Raw genomic sequence first — 12,633 nt, 5'->3', positions numbered from 1 at the left:
GTCGATCACAGGGATGCAGGAGGGCATCCTTTCGAGGGAACTCGCGGGATCAAGGGATCCCACTAACGCTGATGACATCAAGAAGTGAAAACTTTCCACTTCAAGGCATAACGTTTCTTCGTGGCTGGAGCTCTGGAGTGTAAGATGGTCTCTACAACCTCGGTTGAGAGACCAGCATCTATGAGTCGGCCCCCTCAGAGTTCAAACCCACAGGTTACAAATCTCTGGGTGGGGGTGAAGGATTGTGCCCCCCGCCTGTGACAGAAGGTCTCTCCTGATCGGAAGCTCCAAGGAAGAACCATCAATGAGATAAGGTCCGCAAACCAAATTCGTGAGTGAAGCATCTGTCGAGAACGTAACTCGATGGCAAAAAAGCTTCTAACACTGGTCCCTGGGTCAGGAACCAAGGTTTCACATCGTCCCACAGCCATAGTATGGTCTGACTCTCAACCCGAATTTTTGCATGTGTGCAAGGATGACATCTTGATGCCGAACCGCCAACTGCACCAATTCCGCTAGAATCAGCCAATCATCAATATAGTTCAGAATGCGTATGCCCTGCAGCCTGAGGGGGGCCAGGGCTTCATCTACACACTTTGTGAACGTGCGGGGTGATAGAGCTGTACAGTTTTTGCTATATTCCATATGACAGAAACAAATCATAATTTTTTGTTGTCATCCCTTTTAGTCACAAAAGAAAAGGCGAAACCAGTCCCTGAAATAAAAGTTTAGGCATCTAGTTCAAAATTCACGTTTGTATCTTATATGACCTCTTGATTTGGTTTGACTTGATGCATATACTGTAGCAAGTTCTGCCAATATTTTGACTGCAGCCACTTGTGACTGCTAATTCAATTGTTTCTTGACTTTTATAAATATTACAAATAACATTATGATAATTTATGTCATGAGAGAAGATCCAACAATGTTTTTTTAACATTAAACTCTTCTCTGCTTTGCAGAACCTGAGATAATTAAAGAAAAACCCAAGCCAACACCAAAGAAAGGTATGCTTACTTGCATTCATTTTTGAAAATAATGACAATTTCTGTTGTAAAAGAATTTTAATCTTTTGCTTTAACTTCATATGTTATGCCATAAAAATGTAGAGGCTGAAGTCATCAAGGAGAAAGCTAAACCAGCCCCTGAGAACAAAGGTTTGATTTACTGTGTTACCTATGAAATTAATACAATTTCTAAGCAAAATAAAATGTGATGTTAAAGTGTTTTATATTATCAACTTTTTAGAGGCTGAAGTCAAGGAAAAAGTTAAACCATCCACTGAGAAGAAAGGTAAAAGTTTCATGTGTGCTTTCACCCAAACTAAAAAATCCAGTTGATATTTTGCCAAAAAATAAATACAGTAATACCATTCAAAAGTTTAGTTAGATCGGTAAGATTTTTAAAAGTCTCTTCTGCTTACCAAAGCTGCATATATCTGGCCTAAATTACAGCAAAAAAAGTAATATTGTAAAACATTTGTACAATTTAAAATAACCTTTTTCTATTTGAATATATTTTAAAATGCAGTTTATTCCTGTGATGTCAAAGCTGAATTTTTTTTATCATTACTTCAGTCTTAAGTGTCACAAAGTTGATCCGTCAGAAATCGTTCTAATTTGCTGATTTAGTGCTTAAGAAACATTTATTATTATGATCAATGTTGAAAACAGTTTTGTACAATTTCTATAAGGATTTAAAACTTTTAATGATATATATATATATATATATATATATATATATATATATATATATATATATATTAATATTCTCTAAATATTTGATTGATAATATATCAATATTTAATAATATATGAATATTTGATAATATATGATTACCTTTTTCAGAGGCTGCAGTCATCAAGGAGAAAGTTAAACCAGCTCCTATAAAGAAAGGTATGAATGGAATTACTGATTTTGACATTATTATGATAATTTATCACATGCAAAAATTGCTTTTTTATAAACCCTGAAGGTTCTAAAGAAAAGGCTCATGAACCGAAACCCAAGAGTTTAGTTTTTCCTACAGGCCTTCTAGAACATTGTAAATCTAATCATAGCAACAACAAAAAATTGTGAAGAAAAGCTTCTTTTTTTGACACAATGAAACTGAAATATCCTTCTGTTTTCTGTTTTGTAGAGCCTGAAGCTGTCAAAGTAAAAGCTAAACCAGCCACTACGTTGAAAGGTTTGGTTTACTGTGTTAACAATCAAAATAACAATATGCATGTTATATTACACTACTATAATGTTTAAATGTTTTTATTTTATCAACATTTTAGTGGTTGAAGTCATCAAGGAAAAAGTCAAACCAGCCCCTAATAAAAAAGGTATGAAGCTATAATTTCATGTGTGCTTAAACCCCTAAATTAAAGATCAAATTCATGTTTTCTCACAAAAAAGATAAGATATATTTTTTCTAGATATTCTCACATAATTTCCTTTCAGAGGCTGAAGTCATCAACGAGAACGTTAAACCGGCTCCTGTAAAAAAAGGTATTATCATTAAATTAAATAATCTGCTTATATTGTTGCTTTAATAATGTATGATGATCATTTATCACACCAAACCGTACGATTTTATAGAGCCGAAGGTTCCTAAAGAAAAGGCACCTGAACCAGCAAAGAGAGGTATTATATGTGTGTGCAATTTTTGAATACTTGAATGCCATATATATGTTTTCATTTAGTAAGTTTTGCTGTGAAACATCCTTATTTATCTTCTAATCCCTTTCAGTTGAAGTTCCAAAGGAAAGGACAAAACTAGTCCCTAAAGAAAAAGGTACACATCTAGTAAATAGATTTATCAGCACCATAGCAAATGGTGACAATTATGACATGACACAATGGTGACAATTGGACTTTTTTTCTATGCTTGCTTTGCTAAAATTATCAATATGTTTATTACAGGATATTTGAAAACTTACATTAACTTTAACTTTAACTTACATTAACTTTAAATAGCAGATGTAATGTTGTGTAATGTTCTAAAGTTAAACTCTCATGTTTTTCGGTACCCGATAAAACTAAAGACTAACCAAAGCCAGCACCAAAGAAAGGTACTCCAATTTATCAACAAGAATAAGGCCAAACAAGTCCCTGGTCAGTTTTAAGATAATGCTAATGCTTTTACATAATCATTTCATTTTAGAAGCTGAAGTCGTCGAAGAAAAAGTAAAACCAGCCCCTTTGAAAATTTTTTGATTTACTGTATTATTTGTTAATTTTACTTTATTTGTAAGAAAAAGACAAATTATGCTAAAGAAATTATTTTCCCCACAAAATAATCTTACATTATTTTCCTTTCAGAGGCTGAAGTTAAAGAGAAAAAAAAAATTCTGAAAAAAAATAGGCAACTCTTACTCTTTTTTTTGTGTTAAAAATGAAGTTCAGATTCAGATTTTTTACAGTCTCTAAATATTATCATTGCCATTTCAGAGGCTGAAGTCATCAAGATGAAAGTTAAACCAGCTCCTATAAAGAAAGGTACCGTATGGATGACATTGAAATCACAATGTGTGTATAGTAATTCAAGTATCACATGGAAAAAAATACTGTTTTAAAGAGTCTGAAGGAAAAGGAAAGGCTCCTGAACCAAAACCAAAAAGAGGTGAGTTTTTTTATTTTTTTATCCCAACACAAGCAGATAATATGTATGTGATAATGTTTAAGATTCAGGGAAGAAGGAGGCAGGAACCGGCGAACATTCAAACTATTTTAATTATCAAATAAAACAAATACAAAAACAAAAGTATCCGCCAGTAGCCCCTCACGGACGACTGCTGGCTACACAAAACAGAAACAAAACACAAGATAAAATCAGGCCTGTTCCTCTCTCGATCTTCAGTGTCGTCGATGCGAGACCGGTGCGTCTCACAGGTGACGTTCATTATCACTCAGGCCACTGGCCTCGAGCCGTTCTCTCACGTCCCTCGGCCTCGTCCTGCTCGCCACAATGTACTTTACAGAAAACAAAAAATTTCAGAGTAATCAAAATTATCTTTTCAGAGGCTGAAGTCAAGGAGAAAGCTAAACCAGCCCCCGAGAAGAAAGGTAAAAAAAAAATGTTGTTGTTGTTTTACAATTTGTGATTTTATTTGGTGTTAAGGATAAATCTAAGATTCTATTCTTATGAATTGAAGATATTTTACAATCTCTATATAATATCTTTGCCATATCAGAGGCTGAAGTTATCAAGGAGAAAGTTAAACCAGCTCCTGTAAAGAAAGGTATGGATGTTAATGAAAACACTGTGTGCAATGTTGCCTTCCCGCTGTATATTGATTCAAGTATCACATGAAAAAATTCTGTTTTATAGAGCCTGAAGTTTCTAAAGAAAAGACTCCTGAACCAAAACCAAAAAGAGGTGAGTTTTTTTTTTCTAAACACAAGCAGATTATTATGCGCTTTAATGTAACTGTGTGAATTGAGTTATACTTTAATACTCTATTATCTGTATTTAGTTACCTCTAAATATGTAAACATTTTCACAATTTCAGAAGCTGGAGTCGCCAAAGAGAAAGTAAAACCAGCCCCTGAGAAGAAAGGTTTGATTTACTTTAAAATGTAATAAAAAAAATGTATTTAGGAAAATATAAGATCATCAACTTTTTTTTAAATATTATTAGAAGCTGGAATCAAGGAGAGACCTAAGCCGGCTCCTGAGAAGAGAGGTAAGAGTTACGGTTATTGTGGCTTAATGTGTGCTTTCAATCTGAAGATAAAGACAAAATTCAAATTTACTCAAATTAAATGATGATGATGATTTTTTTCTCTAAATATTTTCATTTTTTTAAGTAATCAAAAAGAAAATTAAACAAGTTCCTGTAAAGAAAGGTATAGATATCAATGAAATTGTCCTGTATATGTTGTTTTCCGCTGTGTGATAATTATTATATTAAAGAATTAACTTTTATAGAGCCTGAAGTTGTAAAAAAAAGGCACCTGAACTGGCCCCAAAAATGTTAGAGATTTCCTGAGATTACATGGCAAAAATGAGAAAAAAATATTTGTCCTCAACATTGTAACTCAACATTTCAAGGGCTAATGAGGTTAAGAAGGGGTTAGACTTCATTGTTAGGGATGCTTGAAACTGAAATATCTACCTGATACTCTAAAAATGTATCAAAGTTAAGCCTTCATGTCTTGCAGCACCTGAGTCAACCAAAGAAAAGCCAAAGCCTGCACCAAAGAAAGGTAGTGCAATTTATTTTTGTAATTAATTTATTTTTAAAAAATATTTCTGTTTTGGATAGTTTTAAGATAATGCTAATGCTTTAATTTTTTTATATTATCATCATTTTAGGGGCTGAAGTCATCAAAGCGAAAGCTAAACCAGCACCTGAGAAAAAAGGTTTGATTTACTTTGAAATGTAAGCCGAAGAAATGAGCCGAACGTGCTTGTGCAGACTCTAGATTCTTATCCATCGGGAGAGAATCAAACAAGAACAGAGCTTCTTACCGTGAATGCATCATAATTAGCGCATCCAGTTCCCTCAGGAGTCAAACACGCTCCAAAGAGTATTATCTTAAGGCCAATTTACACCGCACCGACAAGACGGCAACAGACACTTCATAGGGTTTTGTAAGATCAGTGTGTTACCCTTATCAGAGTCTGATGGCATCTGTCGGAGCTTGCTTTCACCAATGCACATACTTACTCGGGATTAGAATGTCTGATATGTTATGCACTGTAATGTGGGGACTGACGGCATTGGTCTCTGACTGTCGATGCAGTGTGAATTGGCCTTTACACGCACATACAAACAAGCGGCTCCTGAAAACAAAAAAGCTGATGTTGTGTATTACAAGCGGCCTTTTATACTTACGGGCGCTCTGCTTGTGATGTCATGGACTCTCGTCAGCTAAAAAATGTATGTGTTTGTCACACATGCTTCAGGCACCGGTCACCCTGATGCTTTGCCCATAGCATCAAATACAGACGCGGCATAAAAATTCCACTTTGACAGGGAACAATATTAAAACATATTTCTATTTTGGCCAGTTTTAAGATAATGCTAATATTTTAAATATTTTATATTATCGTTATTTTAGAGGCTGAAGTCGTCAAAGATAAAGCTAAACCAGCCCCTGAGAAGAAAGGTTTGAGTTACTGTTATCTGTTATTAAATTGACATTATCCCTAAGCCAAAAATGTGTTCATCTAAAAAAATGTATATTGTCATCACTGTAGAGGCTGAAATCATCAAGGAGAAAGTTAAACCAGCTCCTGTAAAGAAAGGTATAGATGTCAATGAAATCATCCTGTAATTATGTTGCTTCCCACTGTACGATCATTCATCACATGAATCAATGCTGTTTTACAGAGCCTGAAGTTCGTAAGAAGGCACCTGAACCAGTGCCAGAACCTATAAAGAAAGGTATTAATATATAGTATAATCTATGTTTATCTTTTCAACATTTGCAAATTTGAATACATAACTGAACACCATATGCATGTTTTCATATTTCAAGGTTTTCTCAGAAACAAATCCTTATTTCAAATCTCTTTTTCAGTCAAGGTTCCCAAGGAAGAGGCAAAGCCAGTCCCTGAAGAAAAGGGTACCTATCTAGTTGACGTTTTAATTTAATTTTTCCATTTATTCAATTTGCTTTCATAAAATTCTACTGCCTTGTTTTACAGAACCCAAAATAACCAAAGAAAAGACAAAGCCAGCACCAAAGAAAGGTATTTTTTGTGTGTGAGAGATTAATGCCATTTGAATGTTAGAATGAACTTTATGGTAAATTAAACTATAGCTATTTAATAAGCTGTAACAATAATAATTTTCCTTAGTTCTGTTTTTTACATTTTCTAAATATGTTTTTCATCATCACTAATTCAGAAGCTGTAGTCATTAAAGAAAAAGCTAAACAAGCCCTTCTGAAGGAAGGTATGTGTTTATATGCTAATCTCTATAAGAAAGTTACCAACATTTTACCTCCAATTTAAAGAAAATGTATATTTTACATTAATTTATTTATATTCTCCAAATATTTTTGCATCATTTCCTTTTCAGAGGCTGAAGACATCAAGGAGAAAGTTAAGCAAGCTCCTGTAAAAAGAGGTATGAATGCAAATGAAATCATCCTGCATATACATAGTGTTGCTTTCTGTAATATGATTTTTGTAAAAAAATTATCACATGAAACAATACTCTTGTATAGAGCCTACAGTCGCTAAAGAAAAAAAGGCAGCAGCACCAGAACCAAAAAAAGGTAAGTCTTTTTTGGAAATGTTGTAATTATACTGTTTTTGTAATTATATGTTCAAGTATAAATAAAGCTACAATATGTAAGATTTTTGTAATAAAATCACTTGCACAGCGTGATATATTTCCTGTAGTTGTGTACTTACAATATCCCAAAAGTTCCCAAAGATTTTTAATTTCAGAGAAATTCCAATTTTAAATAATGACTCGTCCATGTTCACTTGTCGCCTGTCAATGACGCAATATCCGCGTCATCCCTGGTTTCCGCTCGTACTGCCATAGTAATCATGGCAACAGACATGGACAACAGCGTTACGTCTAGCGGCACGCTCACGCTGCTGTTTCGTTCAAACATTATGGACCTTGGCAAGCAGACTTTGGGACAAAGGGAGAACTAAAACGATCAATATCAGCGTGGCATTTTCAAGATACCGAGAGCTCCACGTCCGTGACAAACTTCGACTTGACAGAGACGCCACTCTTGCACGTACTTTGATTAGTTTTATGTACATTTGCTCACCTATCTAATAATGTTATATAGCTCAACATGATGAAATGTTAGAATATGATGTAGGTTATTCTAATGTTGATCTAGCTTACTGCTAGTCTCATACTGACAAACTAACAAATAGAATAAAATTATAACTTTCAACACACTCAAATGCAGTTTAGTGTGCTGATATCTGTCTCATTAGCAGTCGCGACCTGCTTCAACATTAATGTATTTCCTCATCCATAAACATTATTAGATCCATCAGCATGATGGCAAGTTCCATAATTCCGCTTACACGTCATCAACCTACGCATTTGTTATTGTAAGAGGTTAGCGACCCCTAGCGGCAAAAAAAATTACATTTAGTAGCTTTAAAGCTTTTTTACACAATTTATTCTCAAGTCACCCTTTATCAATTGCACGAAAGTTACATTTCGATCGCCCACTTTAGACATTCCATTAACTATAAATAATTTTGCAACTACATTTCAACTATTAGCCATTAGAGTATTAGTAGACTTTGTGCTTAAAGGAGTAGTTTACTTTCAAATGAAAATTAGTCTATGATTTACTCACCCTCAAGCCATCCTAGGTGTATATGACTTTCTTCTTTCAGACGAATACAATCTGAGTTATATTAAAAAATATCCTGGCTCTTCCAAGTTTTATAATGGCAGTGTATTGACACCAACCGATTGAAGCTCAAAAACGTGCATCCATCCAATCGTAAATGAACCTCAAACGGCTCCAGGGGGTTAATAAAGGCCTTCTGAAGCAAACCGATGAGTTTGTGTGAGAGAAATATGAAAATTTAAACCTTTAAGTAAGTATAAATTAAGTAAGTGAAATAACTAGCTTCCGGCCAAACGAACATATGTATTCCAAGTGTAAAGCGCAACTTATGCGAGTAATGCGATGAACTGCTGATATTTACGCTACGCCATGATGCACTACGCTACTTCTGACGTCATGAATTTCATAGGTTGCGCATTAGGGGCAAGTAGACTGCGTTTGGCCAGAAGCCAGAATTTTACTTTGTAATGTGTTAAATATTAATATTTTTCTTACACAAACTCATCATTTTGCTTCAGAAGGCCTTTATTATATATTCATTTTAAGGTGAACTAATCCTTTAATATCTGCTAATACTTAATTTTAATGGTCACTCAACAGACATTGACTACTGACTAAAAGCAAAGTTCCTTTAAGGCAAGTCATTTCACGCGGCGACCATCTTTGAAACGCCTCTCGGGCTGTTATTTCAGTCAAGCAAGTACAGCCGCTATCACTTTAAATGGGGAAACCTCAAATTCTCCAAAGCTGCTCATCAAGCATACGATTAAATTTCATATTTGAATGCGCCAATAAATTCTGACAACAACTGTCTCATAAATTTTGTTTTTAAATGCTATAATCATGACAAAAAAAAGGCTTGACCAGGCATATTGTGCGTTGCTTTAACTTCAATGCCCCTTAAGCATCAGAGCCCATTCAACCAGAGGCGTGGCCTCTTCATGGGCCTGGTCCAGTGGGGTTTCACTCCAGGATATTTGTAGGACGGCAGGCTGGACCTCTCCGTCTACATTTATACGATTTTACAACCTGGAAGTTCCTGCGCTGCAGGCTAAGCTGTTCTCAGTCTAATACTTGACTGACAGACTATAACAGTCAGTTGCAATACAGTCCAGGCCGACTCAGGTCCTTCCTGTCTGTTATGATGTGATAAGCACTGATTCCTATAGTTATAGAATATCACTCGCTAGTATGGTTCACAAGTATGGTTCTCCGGGTACACATCCCTTGAGGTTACACTTGCATAACCCTGCCGTGCTTGTGCTACGTTCTGGTTTCGCTTCAGTGTGAAAACCAAAGAACATCCTATCTGGACTCGGATTATATAGACATAAGCCACGCCCATTCTGGCGAGACGTGACCCACGAGGGCACCTGTGCCCTCATTGGTGCTTAAGTCACGAACAGTCCATCGATAGGCTGCAGCAGTTGCCGTAGAGCAACCAATAGGCGCGCGAGCTGCTGGTCTGCTCTGTGCAGCAATGCGTTTTAAACTACTCAAGCCAAAAATTATCCTTAATTTTGCATTATTCTCGAGAAAAGGGGCTTTTCCCGTAGCGTACGGTAGCTTACGCAACGCTCGTTCCCTCATCTAGAGAGAACCGAGAGCGATTTCAATAAATGCTTTTGTCTAATGATTATTCATATCATTAAAAATTACTTTCTTGTGGAACTTATGTTTCATGACTTTTGTTTCTATAAATATTTTATATTTTCACATATTTCAGAAGCTGAAGTCATTAAAGAAAAATCCAAACCAGCCCCTGAGAAGAAAGGTTTGATTTACTGTTTTGAGAAAGGTTTTCCACAACCTCTTAATATTAAAGAAAATCAAAACCTCTAAACATTTTATGTCATTACAATTTCAGAGGCTGAAGTCATCAAGGAGAAAGCAAAACCAGCTCCTGTAAAGAAAGGTATGGATTTGAATGATTATTCATCACATGAAACAGTAATGTGTCCTAAAATACATTATCCTTCAAGTATTTTAGTGTGTATATAAATGTGTATGTGTGTATATATATATCTTTTACCAGCCAGCCAGTGTATTCATTTAAAAAATGAAAACTGTCATTTATCTTATCATTTTTAATACTCAATTTTGTGTTTTAAAGTATTGAAAGTTCCCAGATTTTCGCCAAGCTAGTTTAGAATAATGTTCCTTTTTTCCCTAAATGTTTTTATATTATAACAGCTAAATCAGCCCATGAGAAAAAGTTTGAGAATTAAATTAACTTTTCACAAGAAAATTATAAAGATAATAAATCTTTTAAAACCTCTAAATATTTTTAAGTAATCAAGGAGAAAACAGCTCCTTTAAAGAAAGGTATAGATTAAATTAAATGAAAGTTAACATTTTCTCTTAGCTAGTTTTTAAGATAACACTGATCTTTTGTTTTTTAATGCAAAATAGAATAGAACTGGTTTGTCTTCATAATTTATATTATCATCATTGCAGAGGCTGAAGTTGTCAAAGAAAAAGCTAAACCATCCCCTGAGAAGAAAGGTTTGACTTACTATGTTAATATTAAATTTTGCTTGGAGGAATCATTTTAAATGTTATGCAAAATGATTTATTGGCTTTCTCTTAAGTATTTTTATATAATGGTCATCATTTCAGAGGCTGAAGTCATCAAGGAGAAAGTTAAACCAGCTCCCGTGAAGAAAGGTGAATGAAATTAAATCATATCCTGCATATGCAGTCGCTTTCAAAGTAGTGGCATAGTTAGAAAAATGTCTAAAGTGGTCTATCGAAATATTTTAACTGATAAGAGCCTGTCTGAATGGCCACAGATCATTACAGAAATAATTTCAAAACACTTGTGAACACACAGATGATGTTGGTCTTATCGGTCTGGATGTGGAGCTCCTGAACTCCATCAACCGAAAACTGTCTCTTCTGGATTTACTGAGGAAGGACATTGGTGAAATGAAAAGTGATCTGGAGTCCACTCAAAATCAAATTACGCTTTTACGGATGGACAACAGAACAATGAAAGGTATTTCATCCATGCTATAAATATTTTGAATTTTGACATATCAGACTTGTATTTCCCTCAATTATAATTTAAAGTAAAGCTAACATTACAAATAATTTCTTGATTTTCGTGCTGCTTGCTTGTATCTTTTACAGAGCTGGAGACTGTCAGTGTGAAAGTAAAACCAGTGGAAAAAGCAAAAAAAGGTATTTCTTAATTTCACTAGCTAGTCATGAATTACAGTCATCCAATTACAACTAAATAGGAACCAGACTGTACATACAAGTCTTAAGCCTAGTCCCAGACTAAAATGAATGTTTGAGCTGTTTTAACTGAAAGCAACTTGATCTTCATATCTTCAAATATATCAGTGCCATTGTTTTGTCTCAAGATCCACACCAGTAATGTTTTTTTCTAAGGCACGTTTATAAACGGCACTTAAATGTCCTAATTGAACTGAAAAGGCCTTATCCTGGCTTAATCTAAACCTGTGAAACCAGACTTACAAGTTTTTATATAAAGCGTAATTCCCTCTGCAATGTTCACATTCTGCAAGTGAGTGAAACTCTTTCTTTTATAGATCGTGATGCTCTGATGAACGTTACTAAGGCAGCACATTTTAAAAAAGGTAATGGTCAATCATTCTATTATTCAACCTATTTTTTTACTTGTTTATTCTCAGGAATATTTTTTTCTTTTGGAAGTTGACAGACAATTTGCTAATGAAATCAAAGCTTCGTAAGAGCAATATTAGAATATTCTACATTTTGCACTTCTACTTTTTATGTACAGGCTTTTATGTACTTTTTATCCATATTGTCTTTTCATCAGCTCTGTACTTTGCATGTATACAGTACAAGATGAGTGTAAATTATATCCGGCTGTCTTTGATCAGTTATGAAATGGATGCTTTCATTCAGCTTAGCAAAGTTTTTCTTCTCCTCAACACAGAAGGTGATGCATTGAAAAACGTCACCAAACCAGCACTTGCAAAGAAAGGTATGTCAGAAAACTTCAGCAAATCACCAGGTATAATATATAAATGTTAACTGACTGAATTTTTAAGCTATTTTATGATTGCTTTGATTTTATGGGCAATTAAGCCCATAAAAACCAAAATCAGAATATTTATAAAAAACATATTTTTATATACAATGTTTTAATGTTTTCATTCTCATTTCTTTTTAAAGTACATATTAGTTAGATGAAAGGTTATCAAAACTAATTATTTACATCCACATTAAAAATGAGTAACTTTTCTATGCTAGACAAAGAGGCTCCAAAATCTAAGATCAGACCAGAACCCAAAAAGAAAGGTAAAATCTATTTTTTTACTCCTAAAAAATAATGTATATTGTAAAAACTCATCTAACACATTGA

At 34.4% G+C, this 12,633-nt stretch overlaps 1 protein-coding gene across 1 annotated transcript in view; it reads left to right on the top strand.

Annotated features, from left to right (window-relative positions):
* The window catches only part of LOC143746897 (uncharacterized), a 53,754-nt gene that overhangs the window by 37,613 nt on the left and 3,508 nt on the right, over window positions 1-12,633 (top strand). Inside the window, exons 70-104 of the mRNA XM_077239132.1 lie at window positions 963-1,007; window positions 1,110-1,157; window positions 1,249-1,293; window positions 1,848-1,895; window positions 2,140-2,187; window positions 2,282-2,329; window positions 2,448-2,495; window positions 2,586-2,630; window positions 2,737-2,781; window positions 3,438-3,485; window positions 3,565-3,609; window positions 4,008-4,052; window positions 4,181-4,228; window positions 4,318-4,365; window positions 4,499-4,546; window positions 4,628-4,672; window positions 5,151-5,195; window positions 5,305-5,352; window positions 6,054-6,101; window positions 6,193-6,240; window positions 6,326-6,379; window positions 6,516-6,560; window positions 6,643-6,687; window positions 6,845-6,892; window positions 7,019-7,066; window positions 7,167-7,217; window positions 10,003-10,050; window positions 10,144-10,191; window positions 10,734-10,781; window positions 10,896-10,943; window positions 11,110-11,274; window positions 11,409-11,459; window positions 11,834-11,881; window positions 12,205-12,252; window positions 12,522-12,569. Of these exons, the coding sequence (XP_077095247.1) occupies window positions 963-1,007; window positions 1,110-1,157; window positions 1,249-1,293; window positions 1,848-1,895; window positions 2,140-2,187; window positions 2,282-2,329; window positions 2,448-2,495; window positions 2,586-2,630; window positions 2,737-2,781; window positions 3,438-3,485; window positions 3,565-3,609; window positions 4,008-4,052; window positions 4,181-4,228; window positions 4,318-4,365; window positions 4,499-4,546; window positions 4,628-4,672; window positions 5,151-5,195; window positions 5,305-5,352; window positions 6,054-6,101; window positions 6,193-6,240; window positions 6,326-6,379; window positions 6,516-6,560; window positions 6,643-6,687; window positions 6,845-6,892; window positions 7,019-7,066; window positions 7,167-7,217; window positions 10,003-10,050; window positions 10,144-10,191; window positions 10,734-10,781; window positions 10,896-10,943; window positions 11,110-11,274; window positions 11,409-11,459; window positions 11,834-11,881; window positions 12,205-12,252; window positions 12,522-12,569 (1,779 nt within the window). The remainder of the gene's footprint in view (window positions 1-962; window positions 1,008-1,109; window positions 1,158-1,248; window positions 1,294-1,847; window positions 1,896-2,139; window positions 2,188-2,281; window positions 2,330-2,447; window positions 2,496-2,585; window positions 2,631-2,736; window positions 2,782-3,437; window positions 3,486-3,564; window positions 3,610-4,007; window positions 4,053-4,180; window positions 4,229-4,317; window positions 4,366-4,498; window positions 4,547-4,627; window positions 4,673-5,150; window positions 5,196-5,304; window positions 5,353-6,053; window positions 6,102-6,192; window positions 6,241-6,325; window positions 6,380-6,515; window positions 6,561-6,642; window positions 6,688-6,844; window positions 6,893-7,018; window positions 7,067-7,166; window positions 7,218-10,002; window positions 10,051-10,143; window positions 10,192-10,733; window positions 10,782-10,895; window positions 10,944-11,109; window positions 11,275-11,408; window positions 11,460-11,833; window positions 11,882-12,204; window positions 12,253-12,521; window positions 12,570-12,633) is intronic.

The sequence above is a fragment of the Siphateles boraxobius genome, unplaced genomic scaffold, assembly GCF_051911475.1.
Source record: "Siphateles boraxobius isolate OS27281-9 unplaced genomic scaffold, OSU_SipBor_1 22, whole genome shotgun sequence".
NCBI lineage: Eukaryota > Metazoa > Chordata > Actinopteri > Cypriniformes > Leuciscidae > Siphateles > Siphateles boraxobius.
This window is presented reverse-complemented; position numbering and strand designations above follow the sequence as displayed.